Source organism: Aquarana catesbeiana, linkage group LG01 (genome assembly GCF_042186555.1).
Source record: "Aquarana catesbeiana isolate 2022-GZ linkage group LG01, ASM4218655v1, whole genome shotgun sequence".
NCBI classification, from domain to species: Eukaryota; Metazoa; Chordata; class Amphibia; order Anura; family Ranidae; genus Aquarana; species Aquarana catesbeiana.
The window spans coordinates 388,263,873-388,287,114 of NC_133324.1; the positions used below are offsets into that span (position 1 = coordinate 388,263,873).

The 23,242-nt window shown below is 39.5% G+C and overlaps 1 protein-coding gene across 1 annotated transcript in view; it reads right to left on the reverse strand.

The window, feature by feature from the left end:
- RORB (RAR related orphan receptor B) overlaps positions 1–23,242 on the reverse strand; it is a 406,621-nt gene that overhangs the window by 49,634 nt on the left and 333,745 nt on the right. Inside the window, exons 3-4 of the mRNA XM_073634272.1 lie at positions 15,827–15,968; positions 7,046–7,447 (exon numbers count right to left, since the gene is read on the reverse strand). Coding sequence (XP_073490373.1) covers positions 7,046–7,447; positions 15,827–15,968 — 544 coding nt within the window. The remainder of the gene's footprint in view (positions 1–7,045; positions 7,448–15,826; positions 15,969–23,242) is intronic.

The window sequence follows — 23,242 nt, forward strand, 5'->3', positions numbered from 1 at the left end:
TGTGGGTCTGTTTTTCAGCATACGTTTTTTTCTGCAGCCATCCACCAGGATAATGAAGATGAAACGTGGGGTGGATGCCATAATACACTCCATGTTTGGAGATCAAATGGCACTGCACATCACCCCAAAAACACCATATAAACAGTGAAGTTTGGAGGTGGGAACATTATAGTGTGGGTCTGTTTTTCAGCATACGGTACTGGCAAACTTCATTTCATTGAAGGAAGGATGAATGGAAAAATGTACCAAGACATTCTTGATAAAAAATCTGCTGCCATCTACCAGGATGATGAAGTTGAAACGTTGAAATGAGGGTGGACATTTCAGCAAGACAACGATCCTAAACACATAGCCAAGGAAACTCTCATTTTGTTTCAAAGAAAGAAAATAAAGCTGCTAGAATGGCCCAGCCAATCACCTGACTTGAATCCAATAGAAAATCTATGGAAAGAACTAAAGATCAGGGTTCAAGAGGCCCATTGAACCTTCAAGATTTGAAGACTGTGTGGAAGAATGGGCCAAAATCACACCTGAGCAATACATGCGACTAGTTTGTCCATACAGAAGGCATCTTGAAGCTGCCATTACCAACAAAGGATTTTGTATGAAGTATTAAATAAATTTCAGTTAGCATGTTAAATACTTTTTTCCTGTGTCATTCCACAAAATAAAGGGAAAAATGTATATTCAGCTGAAATGCCATAGTTGCTAGAGTTTGTCTTTTAAAGGCTGAACTCCAGGCAAACAAATAAATGCAAAGATGAAATGAATATGAGAACTTGTTTACCTGCAAATTTATATGTATTTTTGTCCATCCACTCCTAAAAAGTTACAAAGCTCTATCACACAGCCAGATAAATGACACCACTTACAGTTAATACAATTGCATCTTCTTTGCAACACCAGCCTGCTGATTAGACAGTGAAAGCAGTAGCAAACAGAAAAGGTCATGACTCTGCTCTCTCCTTCTTATCAGCCTGTTGCTTCTCAACAAAATTTGATGAAGCACACCCGATTGGCTGCTCTTTTGGCCCCTCCCTCTCCCAGAGTGCTGCTTTAATGGGATTCCAAGAGACATTTCAAAGTCAGCTACTTACACCAATTGCGTTAAAACATGCATACAGAACTGAATTAATTTGTGTCTTTAATAACAGCCTATAATTCAGCTTAAACTTAGTAGTTGTTTTAAACTGTTTCTGCTATGTAGGTAATCTATTAGGTTTTGAACAATGCACGGTAAGTTATCCTCTATCTCATGTTTATTGATTAGAATGAAAGAGCTGAGATTTGAGTGTACACTGATTTTCAGCAGAACGCCTAGCAAGTGAAGCCTTAATTCTACCTTTCAGATCTCAATGAGGTTTTTGGAAGGAGCTGGAGGATCAGAATCACATTATGTCCTGTTGGCAGACATTCTGTCTACGCCACTAGACTTCATTCATGAGTACAGTGTACAAGAGCACTATAAACAGAGAACATTGATATACGTGGCCCAAGGATCATTTGAGCAAAGCCTTTCAAAATGTGACAGCTGTTCCTCATCTATTACCACAGAGTACAAAAAATAGCACAGTCAAAAAAAGAACTTTTGACCATTACAATGTTATCGGTTCCATAAACTTAACTTAAACAGGTAATTCGATTTCCTTAGTTTTATTACATTATTGCAATAACATTAGGTAACACATATAAACGGCTTATTAAAAGTACGTATAAGTTTTAATTTTTTTTCTGATCAATGTCACATACATTCCTAATCAACATGTTATTTGGTTTGGATATACAAACTGCAATAAGAAATATTATTAAATGCAAAGTTTATAACTCAAATTTAAGTTATACTATGTTGAAATTCTTGGCAGCTTTTTATCACAGGATTTACCTTACAAATTGTTAAACTTAACCCAATGAAGCCGTATTGTCCTAACCTTCCTCCTGGAGTCTACATCATAGAGAACTCTGACAGGAATATCTTGCTATGTCTGCTCAGATGAATATCACACCGGTAACAAATCACTTAAACAGGCATGAAAAAGAAAATGAAAAATTGAAAAATTAAATAAAAAATGTTCCATTTTAGTAATTTATGGATAAAAAAAGGGAGAAAAATCAGCGCATGAACAAATAAAGGTTAAATTCCATTTCATTCATTTTTCATATCACACCTAAGAATAATAATACTGTACTAAGTGCATCACTGGGCATCCAGAAATAAGTTGCAAAAAAAAAAAACCCTGGGCTTGACCAATATATACTGTAAGGTGCATACTGTATCTAGGAGAAAGATGAATGGCAGTGGAGGTGTCTGAACACCTAATTTTCCTAGTAAACACATTTGGCCCTAATGGAAAATTTTCTTGACGTCCCTGATGTACAGATTCTTCTCCACAACATGGACCAAAAATAAATAAAAATGTTCTGCATCTATCAATGGATTTCAGTTGTCCTTGTTAACTACTGTAACATTAAGGTTCAATGCATTTAGTTCCCATTGCATCCATTAAATAAAAAACATAACACAAAGGGAAGGTTGTTTATAATCTAAATTGTGTAATATACAGTGCCTTGAAAAATCATTCATACCCCTTAAAATTTTCCGCATTTTGTCATGTTACAACCAAAAACGTAAAAGTATTTTATTGGGATTTTATATGATAGACCAACACAAAGTGGCACATAATTGTGAAGTGGAAGGAAAATGAGAAATGGTTTTCAAATTTCAAATAAATATGTGAAAAGTGTGGCGTACATTTGTATTTAGCCCCCGAGTCAATACTTTTGTAGAACAACCTTTCGCTGCAATTACAGCTGCAAGTCTTTTTAACCACTTGCCGACCGGGCCATAGCCGAAAGACGGCTACAGCGCGGTCGGCTAGTTCTGGGTGGACGTCCATGGACGTCCTCCCAGAATACTGCTCTCGCGCGCCCCCGCATCACGGATCACGGTAAACGGCCACTGATCGCGGCCATTTACCATGTGATCGCTCCGTCAAATGACGGAGCGATCACATGTCAACAGACCAGCGTCATGTCATGACGCCGGTTCCTCCCTCCCCTCTGTGTACCGATCGGTACAGTGTGAGGGGAAAGGGGGAGGGATCGGATGGCAGCACCGCTGTGGGCTGCATGTGTAGTGCCCACAGCGGTGCTCAGTGACAATTTTAGTCACATCCATCCCTCCATGCTCAGCCATCCCTGCATAATACCCTGCAATACTCTGCATAATAGCCTGCAATACTCTGCATAATACCCCGCAATACTCTGCATAATACCCCGCAATACTCTGCATAATACCCTGCAATACTCTGCATAATACCCTGCAATACTCTGCATAATACCCCGCAATACTCTGCATAATACCCCGCAATACTCTGCATAATACCCCGCAATACTCTGCATAATACCCCGCAATACTCTGCATAATACCCTGCAATACTCTGCAATATACCCGGCACTACTCTGCAATATACCCGACAATACTCTGCAATATACCCGGCACTACTCTGCAATATACCCGACAATACTCTGCAATATACCCGGCACTACTCTGCAATATACCCGGCACTACTCTGCAATATACCCAGCAATATACCCTGCAATATACCCTGCACTACTCTGCAATATACACAGCAATACTCTGCAATATACCCGGCACTACTCTGCAATATACCCCGCAATACTCTGCAATATACCCAGCAATATACCCTGTACTACTCCGCAATACTCTGCAATATACCCGGCACTACTCTGCAATATACCCAGCAATACTCTGCAATATACCCCGCAATACTCTGCAATATACCCTGCAATATACCCTGCACTACTCCGCAATACTCTGCAATACCCCGCAATACTCCGCAATTTTTAACCAGTTCCCGCCCACAGTCATACGACGTCCTTGACTTTGTGCGGGGATATCTGAATGATGGGTGCAGCTACAGGCATCATTCAGATATCAGCTTTTTTAGCCGGCGATTTCCTACACCATAAGAATGATCATAGCGGCTGTTCCACTGCTTGATCGTTCTTATGGGAGGCGAGAGGGGACGCCCCCCCCCCTTCCCGCCACCCTCCGGTGCTTCTACCGACATCTCCGCTACGATAGAAGCCAAGATCGTTTTTTTTTTTTTTTTTTAATTTCAGGCACAGCCTAGAGGTGAGATGTGAGGTCTTATTGACCCCATATCTCACTGTAAAGAGGACCTGTCATGCCATATTCCTATTACATGGGGTTTACATTCCTTGTAATAGAAATAAAAGAAATAAAAGTGATCAAAAATTTTTTTGGGGGGGGGGGAAGTGTCAAACTAAAATAAATAAAGTAAAATAAACAATAAAAAAAAAAAAAATTTTTAAAGGGCCCATCGCATGCAGAAGCGAATACATACGTAAGTCCCGCCCACATATGAAAACGGTGTTCAAACCACACATGTGAGGTATCACTGCGAACGTTGGAGCGAGAGCAATAATTTTGGCCCTAGACCTCCTCTGTACAAAACATGTAACCAGTAAAAAATTTTAAAGCGTCACCTATGGAGACTTTTAAGTAGTGACGTTTGGCACCATTCCACGAGAGTGTGCAATTTTGAAGGGTGACATGTTAGGTATCTATTTACTCGGCGTAACTTCATCTTTCACATTATGCAAAAACATTGGGCTAACTTTACTGTTTTGTTTTTTTTTAAAGCACAAAACTGTTTTTTTTCCCCAAAAAACGCGTTCTAAAAATTGCTGCGCAAATACCGTGCGAGATAAAAAGTTGCAACAACCGCCATTGTATTCTCTAGGGTCTTTGCTTAAAAAAATATATATATAATGTTTTGGGGTTCTATGTAATTTTCTAGCAAATAAATTATTATTTTTACATGTAGGAGAGAAATATAAGAATTGGCCTGGGTTCTCCAGAACGCCTGGAGGTGCTCCGTGCATGTTGGGCCTCTGTATGTGGCCACGCTGTGTAAAAGTCTCACACATGTGGTATCGCCGTACTCGGGAGTAATAACAGAATGTGTTTTGGGGTGTAATTTGTGGTATGCATATGCGGTGTGTGAGAAATAACCTTCTAATATGACAATTTTGTGAAAAAAAAAAAAAGGAAAAAAAAAATCTTGATTTTGCAAAGAATTGTGGGAAAAGATGACAATTTCAAAAAAACTCACCATGCATCTTTCTAAATACCTTGGAATGTCTTCTTTCCAAGTAGGGGTCATTTGGGAGGTATTTGTACTTTTCTGGCATGTTAGGGTCTCAAGAAATGAGATAGGCCGTCAGTACTTCAGGTGTGATCAATTTTCAGATATTGGCACCATAGCTTTTGGACTCTCTAACATTCACAAAGACCAAATAATATACACCAAGTTGTACTTATTTTTACCAAAGATATGTAGCAGTATAAATTTTGGCCAAAATTTACGAAGAAAAATTACTAATTTGCTAAATTTTATAACAGAAACAAAGAAAAATTCATTTTTTTACCAAATTTTCAGTCTTTTTTCTTTTATAGCGCAAAAAATAAAAAACCCAACGGTGATTAAATACCACCAAAAGAAGGCTCTATTTGTGTGAAAAAAAGGACAAAAATGTCATATGGGTAAAGTGTTGTATGACTGAGTAATTGTCATTCAAAGTGTGAGAGCACCGAAAGCTGAAAATTGGTCTGGTTAGGAAGGGGGTTTAAGTGCCCAGTGGTCAAGTGGTTAAGTGTGTCTCTACCAGCTTTGCACATCTAGAGAGTGAAATTTTTGCCTATTCTCCTTTGCAAAATAGCTCAAGCTCTGTCAGATTGGATGGAGAACATCTGTGAACAGCAATTTTCAAGTCTTGCCACAGATTCTCAATTGGATTTAGGTCTGGACTGGGCCATTCTAACACATGAATATGCTTTGATCTAAACCCTTCCATTGTAGCTCTGGCTATATGTTTAGAGTCCTTGTCCTGCTGGAAGGTGAACCTCTGCCCCAGTCCCAAGTCTTTTGCAGACTCTAACTGGTTTTCCTCTAAGATTGCCCTGTATTTGGCTCCATTTTTCTTCCCATCAACTCTGACCAGCTTCCTAGCCCCTGCTGAAGAAAAGCATCCACACAACCATGTTTCATGGTGAGGATGGTGTGTTCAGGGTGATGTGCAGTGTTAGTTTTCCGCCACACATAGTGTTTTGCTTTTAGGCCGAAAAGTTCACCTGAGCTGTGGATCTCTGCAGCTCCTCTAGAGTTACCATGGGCCTTTTGGCTGCTTCTCTGATTAATGCTCTCCTTGCCCAGCCTGTCAGGTTAGGTGGACGGCCATGTCTTGGTAGATTTGCAGTAGTGCCATACTCTTTCCATTTTCAGATGATGTATTGAACAGTGCTTGCTCCGTGAGATGTTCAAAGCTTGGGATATTTTTTTATAACCTAGCCCTGGATTAAACTTCTCCACAACTTTATCCCTGACCTGTCTGGTGTGTTCCTTGGCCTTCATGATGTTGTTTGTTCACTAAGGTTCTCTAAGAAACCTCTGAGGGCTTCACAGAACAGTTGTATTTATACTGAGATTAAATTACACACAGGTGGACTCTATTTACTAACTAGGGGACTTCTGAAGGCAAATGGTTCCACAAGATTTTAGTTAGGGTTATCAGAGTAAAGGGGGCTGAATACAAATGCATGCCACACTTTTCAGATATTTATTTGTAAAAAAATTTGAAAACCATTTATCATTTTCCTTCCACTTCTTAAATATGTGTCATTGGTCTATCATATAAAATCCCAATAAAATACATTTATGTTTTTGGTGGTAATATGACAAAATGTGGAATTTCAAGGGGTATGAATACTTTTTCTAAGGAATATATATATATATATATATATATATATATATATATATATATATATATAATTTTTTTTGCAATAATAACTGATTAATAATAACTAAGAGATTTTGAAAACGTGACATGTATTTATGATCCTGACATTATAAAAAATAGTAGAAGTAGTAACACCAGTGATAAGCTGGCAGCTTTGTTATTACCAAAGCTGTTTCCCGGCTGCTTAGTGGAATCTACTTACCAATTTCACTTATGCTTATTCCAGGTGAGAGCTGTCCATTGTTGAAAGAACTATACATAAATAAGTTTGGTACGGACGTAAGGTCATAAATAGGTTCTTGCTTTATCTGTTTCATTCCACTTATGTCTATGCCTGACTGGTCTGGTGAGGGCTGTGCAGAATCCACACTGTAATAACCCTCTGACTTTGGCAGGTCAATGACATGTCCATTTGAGTAAGTGCCACCTGTTTCAGTGTTGAGATTGCTTAGACCATTGCTGATGTTACTGCTGTATACTCTGGCTAAAGCCTCTGCCTCTCCACTCTGCTGTTGCCTTTGTTCTTGTAACCGCTGCTGGTGCTTCTGAACTTCAGCATATAGACTGTCTCGCTGTTTTTTTGACATTCGTCCGAACTTGACAGCTGGGAAAAGAAAAACACAAAGTTGATGTCAACTGTATCACTTTGCATGACCTCTAGATAAATGCATTACATAATTGGAAATATTACTATTTAAAACCAATTATATCCATCAAGTACATCAATGTCTCTCTATTCTTTGAGCAAGTTATTCTAAATTAATATTTGTGGGCAATTGTTTTCATGCAAGTTTACATGGCACTGTAAAATTTCTGAGACGGTTATGAAGAATGAAAATCTTTTTGACAGGAACCATTTTAATCAGTAATATAAGAGTATTCCCACTTTCCAGAGTTCCTTGTTAACAACAGTGAACCCTGTCGATAGGATACTCATTTATTTATCTTGAGTACCCCACTATATTCCATTTTGCACAAAATGTCCTGAAAGCCTTATCCATGAAACTTTCACAGACAGTGCTGTCTGCTGTAAAGAGACTAATTGTTCTGCTAATTCTGTGGCCTGAACTGGGTTGCTCTCACACAACAAAGAGAAGAGAAGAGTGTAATGCTCTGAAGAGCCTGATACACTCATTTATTGTTAAGCTGCCAAAGTCTAACTGGTATCTGATGTAATCAATAGACTCGACATGACAATGGTAACAGCTTTGTATCGAATACCATTATTAGGATCTGTCTGGAATAAGAGATTAGTTGCTTCCTTCACTTGATTAACACGTTTACATAATATAAGGACTTCACACATATTTTTCTATAGTACACCTACAATGCATACATGCATGTGAACTGCTTTTTCTGCTTGCTTCCTTGGATATACAATAACAGTGTTCTTGGGAAACCCTAGTGTAATCAGTAGAACTTTCCCCCATAGTTTCACTTGCTTCTTTGGTTTCAGCTGTAAAGCTTTTTAGAGTCATAAAAAATATATTGTGAACAATTGAAGGGTGGCAATGATGTTTGCCCTTAATACAAAAGAAATTTAAGGTACACTGTATCCAAGCATTAAAGTTACACGTCTGTCAAAACTGAAAGTTAAAGAGATCCTATACTTCATTAACTGTTTATAGTTTTTGAAATGTAAGTAATAAAACCCAGCAAGCAGGCAGATCTTCATTGCGGAAGAGACATGCTATGTTTCTTTTGCAACAACAAACACTTACTCCCAATGACCCTGTAAGATTCTGGCTACCAAGGATACCTGAGAGATCTTATTTTGGTAAACTGAGTGGACTTTCTCATTGTATCACAGCTAAGGGATTAGCTGTATAGCACTGGCAAAAGGAAAATAGGCACCTCTTAAATTTAAACCTTTCATGACCAGAGATTATTAAAGTCTAGCACTCCAGGCCAAATTTAGTAACGTCAACATGTGTTGATTAACTAGACTAACACACAGACTAATTTGCATACTTAAATACATTTTAAGGACATATACGGCTTTTATTTTGTATTTCTCAGGCTCAGTGGTATCCTTAAGCTTATTACATGAATGAAGGCTTGCATGTGACCATAGCTGACATAGCGATCACATGATTGGTGGCTGAATCTGTCAGTGACAGCTTGGTCTGACAGGTAGCAGGTGCACAATGTTTGGCTGCTACCTGTGAAATAAGAGACACACAATAAAGTATCCTCAACACCTAACATAGTTAAGGAGAATCTTAGTCTTGAGATTCTGAGTGAGAAAGAGGTAAAGGTTTCAGTGTTTTTGGAAGAGTGAATTTAGGCCCCCACTACTAATACAGTAAAGCCAACTTTTTTTAAAGAAAAGCTCTTCCCGTGTTTAATATTGCTTTTGCAAGGAGGTTTCACTGTGTATATTCAATGGCACGTAACACAAATATTTCTGCCTTTTTAAACATTAAGGGAAAACTCCTGCCTAACAGAAGGCAACACAAGGTTTTTGTTATTACAGGTATTAGCCATAAGAGCATTTTCTGAGCAACATTCAAATTCTGCCTTTACTGAATGCACGAAAAGTATTCTTTTTGTTACCCTTAGCAAACTTCTCATTTTCCAGGGCAGGAGATGAAATGAGAATAAAGATTGGTTGCCACAGAGAGCAAAACATTATATATTGGTGACAACTGTAAAATTTTGTATTTTCTCTCACTTTTTGTAAGGTGACTATGGTCAGAAGGACACATTTTAAACTGACACTAAACAATATTCTTATTGTCCAAAAAATGATTCACACACATGCACTACTTAATGACCCTGTAATCTAATTTCCATGAAATAATTTCCTATTGTGTCTTTTCTCCTTTTAAAGTCCTCTGTGAGACCCAACCTCCCAAATTTGATTTAGAAGAGGCTGAGAGCAATACCATGTACTTTTTGATTCAATATATACTTGAAAAGATTTTTTGTTTTTTAATTAGAGTTTAATGTCCCTTTAAGCCTGTCATTCCTCTGCTAATCTGCTATTACTGACAGAACAATAGGCATATTGTATCGGGGCACAGAAAACAAGAGTGGGTCTTAAAGTGTAATTAAACCCAGACTATGAAAAACTCATTACATGCCATATAACAGGGTGTCCATACTTACAAAGCCACTAAAGCATTTGTTTTGTGTAGAGTGAAATAAACCTGGTTGATCTTGCCTTCAGCTGTCCCTCCCATCTTCTCTATGTCCCCATTGCAGCCAGAGATTGTGTAGACCAATTAGTGTCCTCTAAAGAGCATACTCTTTCACTTTCTTGTTTCACTTCCTTCCTAAGCTCATAATTTCCTCCTTTTTTCTTATCAGTGCAGCCCATATGACTATAGATTCACACATGTGAGTGTATACATAGTGGTAAATGACACTTCCCTCCCTCTCTCTTCCTCTATGTCCTCCTATTGCTAAACATTATGGGGCAGGATATATTATATTCACACATGCGAGTGTATACACAGTGGTAAATGACACTCCCCTCCCTTTCTTTTCCTCTATGTTCTCCTATTGCTAAACTTTTTGGGGGCATGATATATTATGCTGATTGATTACATTCACTAAGAAACTCACAAAAAAACAACAGTATTAAACATATCAAATGTACTTGCTAATACCTGTAAAGTAAAAAAAAAAGAGCCTTGGATGTTGGAGAGATGATGTCTGGACAAAATGAATACTAGTGTCAATCATCTTTGACTCTGTCTACACCATATTGATGCACAAAAATACACATTTGATAAAATAAAGATTTCTAGAGAGCTGTAAAACAGTTTTTTGATATTTATAATCTAATCTGAATTGCTCTTCCAAAACTGCTTTTTTTATTAGTCACGTGACTGTCACAGTACCAATCAGGGCTGGCCAGACACAGATTCATACTATACAGAGCACACATCAGCAGGGTATTAGAAGCCCCTCCCAGGGATCTTTCCCTACAGGTGAAATGTATTTAGAACATATAAAATAATAAAAAGATATAAAGCATCAGTTTCAAAACCTTTAAAGCTGGGCTCTGTGATAAGCAGATATTGTCTAAATACAAGAGACAGGTGCATTCTTACTTTAATCTTGGTGTGCTTTGTGTATTTATTCCAGATCTGTGTAGTAATCCAGTATGAAACTTTGCCTGTGTTCATGGGTTACCTGTAATAAAGACCAGTAGCTGCTGAGCTCTCTCTCTCTCCTTGTGCAGGGTAACTGGTCTTGTCTCTGCCCCTCCTGTAATTTTCTGTAGGCAGCCTGTAGTGGGTGGTCCTTCTGAAGCCCTCCCACAGCTCTACTCTTTGCACAGGCAATGTGCAGCACAGTGAGGATGTCATTGCTACCTATACAAGGTAACAACAAAGGTTTGCAAAGGTATTTGGTGCACACAAAGTGGATTTTTGTTATTTGTGGCTATTGAGGAATATATTTTATGCCTGGAGTTCAGCTTTAAACTAAACATTAAATATAATTGACTTAGAATATATTATAGCTGACCTTTAAAACAAAAGGTTGAAAAGTTTACAGAAGACAATGTACACTTTGATTCATTAACTATGAAAAACGGACATCTGGATGTGTGCTAAGGGTTGCTGTACTTTGTACAATATCATTCTATTTTACTTGATAAAGGTTGACTTTTGATTCATTTTGCATGGTTGAAGATATGTTCAATTATATTTTTTTATATTACAGCAGATGATTGGGTGAAGTTGCCTTTAAATAAGTGTCAAAGTTCTTTCTTATACTCAGTATGCTAAAAACAGCAGTTGCCATTTTATCTTGCTGGAGATGTTTCTTTCGGAGGATGCCATTTACTGCCCTCTGCTGTGAAGGTGTGACAACAACAGCATAAATACAACTGCATACCACAATGTAACTTAAAATAAAGGGCATACAGAACTGCATCTAAGCACTAAAAAGAACAGTGCCTTATGCTGCTCATACACTAGCCAATTTTAGTCTTTCCATTAACCTTCAACCCTGGCAATCCACCAGTTCTTGTCACAGTTCTGAATAAGCTAAAGCCTCGTACACACGATCGAACTTTCCGCCAACAAAACCGTGGAATTTTGTCTGAAGGGTGCTGGCTCAAACTTGTCCTGCATACACACGGTCACACAAATGTTGGCCAACAATTACAAACGTAGTGACATACTAGACGTACTACATGGTTTTTCAGCTCTTTAGCGCCACCCTTTGGGCTCCTTCTGCTAATTTCGTGTTACGAGAAGTTTGGTGAGTGTTGATTTGCGCTTTGCTTTTCGCGTTTTTCATTTCGTGCTTTTCAGTTTGCTTCTGAACGGCCGTTCATCAACCAGACATGTTGTGGAATCGAAGGAGATAACGTGTTATTTATTATTGGCCTTGGAGTTATTGCTTTGACATTATTTTTTTGGTTGAATAATGATTTGATTTGGTCAATTTTCTATATTTTTGAATGCATAGAATGCACTTTTTGGTTATTTTCTATTGGCAGATAGCATGTCTATTTTTTTTTTAATGCACAATAAAAAAAAATTGGGGAGAATAATACTTGGCTTTGTGTTTTACTTCAAATGAATGTTTGGGAGTAGGCAGTTACATTTTAAAAAATACAATGTAAAATTGACAAGGGACACCAACATAGTTGTATCTTTGTTCTTAAAAACTAGGGGATAATGGTGTTGTGGTAACTTGCACAGATTAAAATAATAATAATAATAATATTATTCTTGATATCACTAGAAAAAAAAAGCCTTTGAAAATTTGTTTTCAATAACTCCATCAGTATCACCAGCAAAGCAGCTTCATTATTATCCCATTAAAGAAGAAGAGAATTGTGCGCTGCATTTGGAGATTTCATAATTTGCCAGGTCACAAATGTTAATTCTCCATTACGAACACTAGTTTACAAGACCAACCGCTTCTGATTCCGAGCATGCGTGTTTGTACTTTGGCCTTTTGTCCGACGGACTTGTGTACACACGATCGGAAAGTCCGACAACACACATTTGTTGGCGAAAAATTTGAGAACATGCTAGCCAACATTTGTTGGTGGAAAGTCCGACAACAATTGTCTGATGGAGCATACACACGGTCGGAATGTCCGCCAACAGCCTGACATCCAACATCAAATGCAGGTCAGAAGGTGGTCAAATACACTTGTCAGTTCATTCAGGATGATCTGAAAAGCATCCAAAACTGGTGTCAAAGTGTTATCATTGACCCAAAATCTAATGACACAGGCCCTAAGGAAGCAGAAGGGAATACAGCATGAACAATAAAAAATATTTTGTGGAAATGAAAGAATGTCAGGATGCCATGCTAGGAGTTGGAGAGCCTATGAAAAATTTCATAATAGAGACACAAAGGGATCCAAAAAGTACAACTGGGCCACTCAGCTTACCAATATCTACTTAAGAATTAAATATCATTATGAAGTCGATTAATCTTTGTTCATGTTCAAACATAATTTCTATATACATTATAACGATCACAATCTATTTATAAGAAATAGATGTGACTTTCACCAACCATGCTCTGGTGGAGAATCAATCATTCGCATTTAAAACATATGTACCTAGAAGATGCTCCTGTAGAGAATGTTTCCTGAAATTCAGATTCACGACTTTATAAATATTCCCCTTAAGTGATTAGTATAACTTTTTACTTTTACATAAAAAAGTGATTATATAATTTACTTCAATCATCCAGCCATATGCATACCAAAGTTCATTTTTTTTACTTTCGTTTGCACATTGGGTATTTATGCTAAACACAGCTTTCCCATATTAGGTAACTTAAGTAAACATTCTCTACTCCTTGCGTAAATTAACGCCAGTGAATATGTCTGCTTATACTTAGGGCAGTAGGACTGTTGCGTAGTTCCAGCACAATCTATGGAATGGAAAGGTGAAAACTGCCTGGTTCTCTTGCTTTGAGGACAACTGTTTGTTGAAGTTCATATTTGCCATATTTTCAATTGGTTGCCTTGTTTATAAAGTGGTGTTTTGGTGTATTTGCTAATAGGACAGTTTTGCATTCTATTTCTACAGTGGCTTACACTATATGCCACATTTCTTCAAAACTACACTCATTTTTTTAACCACTTGCCGGCCAGCCACCACAGTTGTACTGTGGCAGAATGGCACAGCTTGGCTAAACGACGTTCTGTAACGTCACTTTGCCCTGTGGCCACTAGGGGCGCATGCCCCCTGCTCACCCGCGGAGACAATGTGAGTGCTCAGGGCACACTGAGAACCAGGATCTGTGTGTGTAAACACACAGTTTCTGGTTCTCTGAGGGGAGAAGAGACAGAGTAATGCCCTGTACACACGGTCGGATCTTCCGACGGAAAATGTGTGATAGGACCTTGTTGTCGGAAATTCCGACCATGTGCGGGCTCCATCACATATTTTCCATCGGAATTTCCGACACACAAAGTTTGAGAGCTTGCTATAAAATTTTCCGACAACAAAATCTGTTGTCGGAAATTCCGATCGTGTGTACACAAATCCGACGCACAAAGTGCCACGCATGCTCGGAATAAATTAAGAGACGAAAGCTATTGGCTACTGCCCTGTTTATAGTCCCGACATACGCGTTTTATGTCACAGCGTTCAGAACGATCTGATTTTCCTACAACTTTGTGTGACTGTGTGCATGCAAAACAAGTTTGAGCCAACATCCATCGGAAAAAATCCATGGATTTTGTTGTCGGAATGTCCAATCAATGTCCGACCGTGTGTACAGGGCATAAGAACAGCGATCTTTTATCTTCCCTACACAGTCCCCTCCCCCCTTCAGTTAGAACACACACTAGGGAACACAATTAACCCCTTGATCGCCCCCTAGTGTTAACCCCTTCTCTGCCAGTGACATTTTTACATCAATGCATTTGCATTTTTATAGCATTGATCGCTGTATAAATGCCAATGGTCCCAAAAATGTGTCAAAATTGTCCGCCATAATGTTGCAGTCCCGATAAAAACCGCAGTTCGCTATCATTACTAGTAAAAAAAAAATTAATAATAAAAATGCCATAAAACTATCCCCTATTTTGTAGACGCTATAACTTTTGCCCAAATCAATATACGCTTATTGCGATTTTTTTTTACCAAAAACTGAGGAAGAAAATAGTTTTTTATATATTTTTGGGGGATATTTATTATAGCAAAAAGTAAAGAATATTGCGGTTTTTTTTTTCAAAATTGTCGCTCTTTTTTTGTTTATAGCCCAAAAAATAAAAACTGCAGAGGTGATCAAATATCACCAAAAAAAAGCTCTATCTGTGGGAAAAAAATGACATCAATTTTGTTTGGGTGCAACGCCGTAGGACTGCGCAATTGTCAGTTAAAACGACGCAGTGCCGAATCGCAAAAAAGTGCTCTGGTCAGGAAGGGGGTAAAATCTTCCGGGGCTGAAGCAGTTAATGAGCTACTTCTTTTCTAAAACTAGCACTACATTTTCTAATAAAAAAAAAATACACCCTTTTCTTTAAAAAATTACAGCCTTTTCTACTTTTTTTTGCTAAACTGGCATAGTTAGTCAGGTTGAAAAAGGCACATGTCCATCGACTTCACCCAATATGGTTACTTTTTACTAGAAAACACTTTATTCACAAATTTCAAAGAGCAGTTTAGTAGCTGACAGACAATAGCTGGTAAAAACTATTTCAAAAGGAACATATGAGGAAATTGTGTAAACATTTCATTATGCCATTTCTTGCTCTGGCTTTGGGGGGAGGCACAACCTGCCAGTGACTGTAGGTATGTTAGTTTTTTTTCATACACTAAGGAACCTGTACAGATCAAATACAGATCTAAAAGTAGAAAATATGAACTCAGAAGGAAATTTCCCAATCCACCTTTGCTCAGAGGTTGAGTAACCATCTTAGAGTTCATAATTCCATCATTTTCTTTTTAAACAGAAATGTTGGTCTTTTCATGTTCCACTGTATCTCAACTATATTAGAAGAAACTTTCAAAAGAATACAATACTGAAATTGAAGTTAACTTACCATCTCTAGACATTCCCAGGGCAAGACACTTCTGCAGTCTACAGTGCTGGCAGCGGTTTCTATTTGTTCTGTCAATTAAACAGTTCCTCTGCCTTGGGCACGAATAAGAGGCATTGTTTTGTTGACTTCTTCTGAAGAATCCCTGAAATGGTAAGAGATAATTAGGAATCCAAATGATATTTGTGGTAATTAAACGTATTGTGATAAAAAAACTGTCTCATTACTAAATAAAGAATAAAAAAGAAATCTCTGGGATGTTGATTTGTATATGAAATGTAGCCCTGCAGTATGACATTAGCATTCAGAAGGCTCATAATGGGATATCATTAATACCATGCAAGAAATACCATATTAATGTTTACTGTGGTTGTTGTGAGCTAACAAACTCAACCAAGGGGATTGTAAAGTTGGCCACAGATGAAATGACTTTTCATCTGATAAAACCAAGATAGGAAATTTAAAAAAGATATACACAAAAAAAAATCACAATCATGCTTTGCAAAAGAATTGTCATGCGTGAATGATTATGGCTTGTATGGAATCCTTCATTGTTACAATGCATTGAAAAAGTATTCATACCTCTCGAAATTTTCCACATTTTGTCATGTTACAACCAAAAACGTCAATGTATTTTATTGGGCTTTTATGTGATGGACCAACACAAAGTGGCACATAATTGTGAAGTGGAAGGAAAATGATAATTGGTTTTCAGCATTTTTTACAAATATATATCTGAAAAGTGTGGCGTGCATTTGTATTCAGCCCCCCCTGAGTCAATACTTTGTAGAACCACCTTTCACTGCACTTACAGCTGCAAATCTTTTTGGGTCTGTCTCTACCAGCTTTGCACATCTAGAGAGTGACATTTTTGCTCATTCTTCTGTGCAAAATAGCTCAAGCTCTGTCAGAATGGATGAAAAGCGTCTGTGAACAGCAATTTTAAAATCTTGCCACAGGTTCTCAATTGGATTTAGGGCTAGACTTTGCCTGGGCCATTCTAACACCTGGATTTACTTTGATCTAAACCATTCCATTGTAGCTCTGGCTACAATAATCCCAATAAAATACAGTTACGTTTTTGGTTGTAACATGACAAACTGTGGAAAATTTTAATTGTGGAAAATTTTAATTGGTATAAATACTTTTTCAAGGCACTGTATATGTCCATGTGCTATTGAATTAGCAGATTGGCAGATGTCCTAGCAACTTCACTGCCTACCACTCTGTATGATCTTTCACACTGATGACATCTGTGGGTAATGGTTGTCTGCAGGAATTATTTTTCCATCTGGAAAATCAGTTTTGTTAATATTTACCAGTTATTAAGTCATCAAAAAAGTTTGAATATTCTGTGGATTGGATAAAACATGGATGTCTCTGACCAGCTCAAGGCTGGTTGAGATATTTACCTTAAAAGCAACTTGACAAAATTGGCTTATGCTCTGCATATTGTCTTTAGCTATGAAAAATATATAGTTCTGCCTTATTTAAGTTTACCTGCTTTGACTGAGTATGACACTTTAGCTGGAGTGTCAGGGAGAATTGATTTATTAAAGGCTAAGTCAACTTTTGGAGCATGATACACGTTACAACTGTAGGTAGGTTGTAACATATACCATGTTCCAGCACCTCCTCACCCCCCAACCACCCCCTCCTCATGACAGCGTGCAGGGGCTCTCCTCCCCTAAAGCCACTGTTACATTTAAAATTGCTGCAGCTGTGGGGGCTGAGCCTGTACAACCACATCATTTATTCACAGGGCTCTGTGAATGAAAAAAATACAAGTCCCGTTTGCCACCAGGGCAGATGGCTTGTCGTTCTCAGTGGACTATGAAGGCGCTCATCAGCACTTTCTCCAGCTTTCTAACAGAAAGCCCCTACAGAGGTATGGGCAAGAATGCTATAGGAATAAATAATAAATGCACATTTTTTTTTAAGATAAACTTATTTTTTAAAGGAATAAAGGCTGTTCAGTTAGCAAAGCATGTAACTTAGTAAATAAAGTGAAGCTATGATCATTTTGAATATTGTATCATATGCAAGAGAAATGTAGAACAAACTGGATTTTTGCATACACAGATGATTGTAGTAAACATAGCTTCACCTCATTCATTAAGCTAAATGAACATACACTTCCCAAAGGATACATGCAGCTAAGCAACTTTCAGACTTCAGATGATCGCTGACACTGATTACCTTAACATTTAGGATTATAATATTTCTATTATTTTAAGCTAGTCTTGTTACACTTTCCAAGGCTCTAGTAAACAACTTACATATCTAAAGCAGGTTAAATGCGAGTCTGTTGTATTGCTTGCTGATGTAAGCTCTAATACTGTACTGCCTAACCAACTTCTTCCTAACAACATTTCTTTAACAGATGGCAAATAAACTATCCACCATTGTCAAGATTGTATGCAACAGACACATTTCTGTTTTTTCTGTTCACTTGTTGCTTGTATATGGCTATTTCTGTTACAGGTCTCTTATCTCATCTCTGTATATGTTTTGTCCACCATTTTTTTTTCTAAAAAATGCATAACTTTTGCTCTCTAACATCGTCATTTTTCTTTCTTGCTCACTATCATGGAACAAGAGTCCCTAGTTTGTTTGCCCTGTCTCTTTTTGCAGTGTTTACCTTTCTGATCTACTAGAGTCTGTTTGCCATAGTAACCTTTCAATTCTCTGGTAGAGAGAATGGATTAGCCCACTCTCCCTGTCTAAATTCATTAATTAGTTTCTCCCTGTTCCTTTTCCTGTTTAGCCCTGTCCCCTGTTATTTTTTTACTCATGGAAGGCTCTGTAAGTACATCCTGGCAAATCTTGCAATAAGCATTCTGTTTTTTAACTCCTTCCTGGATAAGCATTCCACATAGAGAAGCTCTCTCAATACCCTACAACATCTGCAAACTTATCTACAAACTCTCTGCTGTTATTTTATAAATAAAGTTAAGAAAGTTAAAGGACTTTGTTGTGCTTTGATTTGGCCTTATTCATATCCTTGCATATGACACTGGGGTTGCAGAATAGTAAAAAACTGATTGCTGTGCTTTGAAAAACAGCACAGAAAGCTCGAGCTTCACACAGTCCTTATGCTAGGAACAAGCAACAGTGTCAGCGCTCTCTGACAAAAAGACTGCAAGGAACTTTACAACAATTCTGTCTATCCGGAAGCCTTTCTCTGCATAGTGTTACAGTGAGGAGCAGCCATCTTACCTACCCCTGCGCATGCCACCATTTAGCTGCCAGGATAAGGGTCAAGCACCAGAATACCTGTGAGTTCAGCTACCCCTACGCTGACCGCTGCAGGACACTGAATGGCATAATCTGGGACTGTTGCCCATCACTGATTAGATAACAGACCGCACGCCACACATGCTGGCTAAAGGCCTACACACACCAGCAGCATGGAAGAATGCAGGCCCTTACTAGACACCGCACAGGACAGTGACAACCTGGACACCGAGACCATTACACAACTGCGGGCAACACAAAAAGGCGCAGTGCCTAAATGAATACTCACTCATACACAAAAGGCCCGCAAAAATTATGAAGCTAACATTGACGCGCACCGCGTCAAGTTAGAAAGGGCTTGGGAAGACACAATACTTGAAATATGTAATGCCACAGGTGTTAGCAGTCAAGAAGGACAGATTATGCAAGCCATAACTCAGATTGAATTATGCCATGGACATTACGTAGTGCTGTCAAAGACTTAATTCACCTATCTGACTAGAATGAACACAAACAGCCTGCAAGAACGTGACCTGCAAAAAGCGATTGATCTGGAGCGAGAAGGCATTGTGGAGATTGCCATCACGAAAGTGTAAAAAGAAGAAAAGGAGCTCCTCCTGGAGATGGTGTCACTGCGCTCTAGCACATCCAGAAACTCCTCAAGGTCAGGCAAATCAGTGCATTTAAATGCATCTAGTGCAAGCACAAATGCTATCAAGGCTCGAGCCACTGCGGAGGCTGCATATGCTAGGGCCAAATATGACCAGAAAGAGGCAGCTATAAGAGCCGAGAGAGCACGCATAGAAGAGGAGGAGCAGACAGCTGCCATCACTGCATCTAAAAAGGCTGAATTGAAGGCAACCTTAGAAGTCCTAAGTAAGGAAGAGGCCACAGCAGCCACCATAGCTCAGGCTGAAGTCTTGGAAGCTGTGCAACTGGATGGCGGGGAGCAAAAGTAGGACCTGATGCCACCAGAGGGTTCAGGCAGTCGTACGGCAGATTACGTGAGAAACCTTCTCGGTTTCCACACCAGTGCAGTGATGGCGACATATCTGACACCAAAGACTTGCTAGACCCGAGATAAGACGCTGTTCCTCCAAAGATACTAGGTGCCTGGGATATCAGCAGTCAAAGAAGTCATCACTCCAGTGTGCTCATGGATGCACCACCACAGGCTCGCCATGTGGCTGCGCTAACACAGAGAGATACAGCTATACATACTGGCCAGCAATCACCAAACACTTGCATCAAAGAGGAGACGATCACAAGACCCTTCCAGGGAACCACGGCAGATCAAGATCAGCACACCAATGTATCAGGTCTGACTGACATGGGGAAGTATATGATCCGAAGAATTACAGGATATGGAAGTTCACATTCAAGGATGCTATTAAGAATCTGGGCTTCTCTGCCTGCTGACCAAATGGCCGGGGAAAGAATCAGTGGAAAGGCTCAGGGCAGCCAATGTGAACCACCCCCAAGTAGGTCTGGACTTAGTATGGGAAAGGCTATAGGAATGCTATGGTAGCCCAGAGGCAGTCGAAGATGTCCTCTACAAGAGGGTCGACAATTTTCCCAGAATTACTCTCAAAGACTATACGAAGTTACGAGAACTTGGGGATTTGATGCAGGAGCTGGTGTCTGCAAGAAAAGATCAATCCCTTACAGGCCTCAACACACTGGACTCTGCTCGCGGAGTGAGACCAATCTTAGAGAAGCTACCCTACAACCTCCAAGAAAGATGGATTTAGCAAGGCTCCAAATACAAAAGGGAGAAGCAGGTCACCTAACCCCCCTTCTCTTTCTTCTTGAGCTTCATTCGTGAAGCAACCCGCACAAAGAACGATCCCAGCTTCATTGTGGGTGCACAAACCACACTCAAGTAGCCTGAAGTATGAAAGACCAATGGCAAGATATAACAAGCCCACACTCCAGCCACTGGAGTCAAGAAGCAGAACATATGCAAAGAATGTCCCATACATAAAAAAAAACCCACATCCGCTTAACAAATGCATTGGGTTTAGAATGAAGTCCATAGAGGAGTGCAAAAACTTACTACGAGAGTTGGGAGCTTGCTTTAAATGCTGTACTTCTACAGGACATCTATCCAAGGAATGTAAAGAAGCCATAAAATGCACAAAGTGTAACAGTAATAGGCATGTAACAGCTCTACACCCAGAGACATTTAAGCCTAAAACGGTTAAGACCCCTAACCCTATAATAAGGCAGGACAGGGAGGAAGAAGAGGTTAAGACACCACCCCCATCAGTAACATCTAAATGTACTGAGATTTGTGGCGATGGAGGCGAAGGTAGATCTTGTTCGAAGATATACCTTGTGGCAGTGCACTCCGAGGGACACCCAAAAAGGACTGTAAGAATGTATGCTATCATCGACGATTAGAGCAATCGATTGTTGGTTAGATCAGAATTCTTTCAATATATTCAACATACAAGATAACGCTTCCCCTTACATGCTCCAAACGTGCGCGGGATGAATAGAGACAACGGGGAGGAGAGTAAACACCTATATCGTATGTTTCGTGGACGGTAAGGTAAAGATGCCACTCCCCACAATTATCGAGTGTAATCACATGGTGGATGATACGAGCGAAATCCTGACACCAGGTGTGGCATGCCATCACCCTCATCTCAAGTCGATAGCTGACTGCATCCCATTACTAAACGAAAGCGCGCAGATCTTGCTACTACTTGGTAGTGACATCACGAGAGCGCATAAAATCCGCAAACAGCAGGATGGGGAACATGATGCCCCATGCACCCAAAGGCTTAATCTAGGATGGGTGATAGTAAGCGAAATATGCATTGACAAGACACGCAGGCCTGACAATGTAGAAGCCCCACGTACAAACTTGCTGGAAAATTTTTGTGCATCTATCTTTAAGCCATGTCTGAACCACTTTCATGTTAAGGAGATGCTCGGGATCAAAGGGGGACATAGGCATGTCATCGGAGCACAACAACAGATCCCTGGGTTAGAGAAATGCACCGATAACCTAGGGTGCACAGTGTTCCAGACTACAAGAAACAATAACAAACGAGCACCTTCGATAGAAGATAGAGAATTCCTGAGGTTGATGGACAAGATACAAAGACAAATCGGGTAGTTGGGTGGCCCCATTGCCCTTCCGTTCACCCAGAAGACGCTTCCCGAATAACAGAGAGCATGCCATCTCTAGGTTCACTTCACTCTGTCGTAACTTACAAAGGAATACAAAGGTCATGCAGAACCAGCGCTCCCCCACTGAAGGAAGGTGAAGAAAACTGGTACCTTCCCTCATTCAGTGTCTACCATCCTCAGAAATCTGGTCAAATCCGAGTAATGTTGGACTCCAGGGTACCAGGGAGTCTCTCTAAACGACGTCCTTCTCACCAGACAAGACTTGAATAATAGTCTTCTAGGAGTGTTGATACACTTCCGCAAAGAATCAATCGCCATAACGGCAGACATTCAACAGATGTTTTACTGTTTCCTTGTAGGAGAAGATACCGGAAATTATCTGTGGTACTGGAACAATGACGTGAATGACGAAGTCATAGAATATAGAATGAAAGTACATGTCTTCTGTAACAGCCCATCCCCAGCAGTTGCCGCCTTTGGACTCAGAAGAACGGCCCAAGAAGGGGAAGAAGAGCATAGGAAAGACGCTAGGAGTTTAGTAGAAATGTGGATGATGGGTTGAAATCAGTACCCACAGAAGAAGAAGCCATAGACCTACTCAAACGAATGCAAGGGATGCTAGCAACGGCCAATTTAAGGTTACATAAAATAGCTTCCAATAGCGCTACACTAATGAAGGCATTTCCTACAGACGATCACGCAAGTGACCTAAAGAATTTGGATCTCGGGATCGACACACCTCAGCGTAGTCTGGGGTTAAGTTGAAATCTCAAAATGGACACATTCACTTTCCAGGTGTCCATCGAGGAAAAACCCTACACTTAGCAGGGAGTCCTGTCCACAGTCAACTGTCTTTACGACCCGCTGGGATTCATAGCCCCAGTCACAATTCATTGCCTCCATAAAGATTAAAAGAGAGGGAAACGTGGAAGGAGTCTTTGAAGTTTCTTGAACAACTTGAGATCCCACGTCCCTACTCGCCGACATCTCTCACTGCTGTACACAACAAAGAACTTTGTGTATTCTCAGATCCCTCAACCA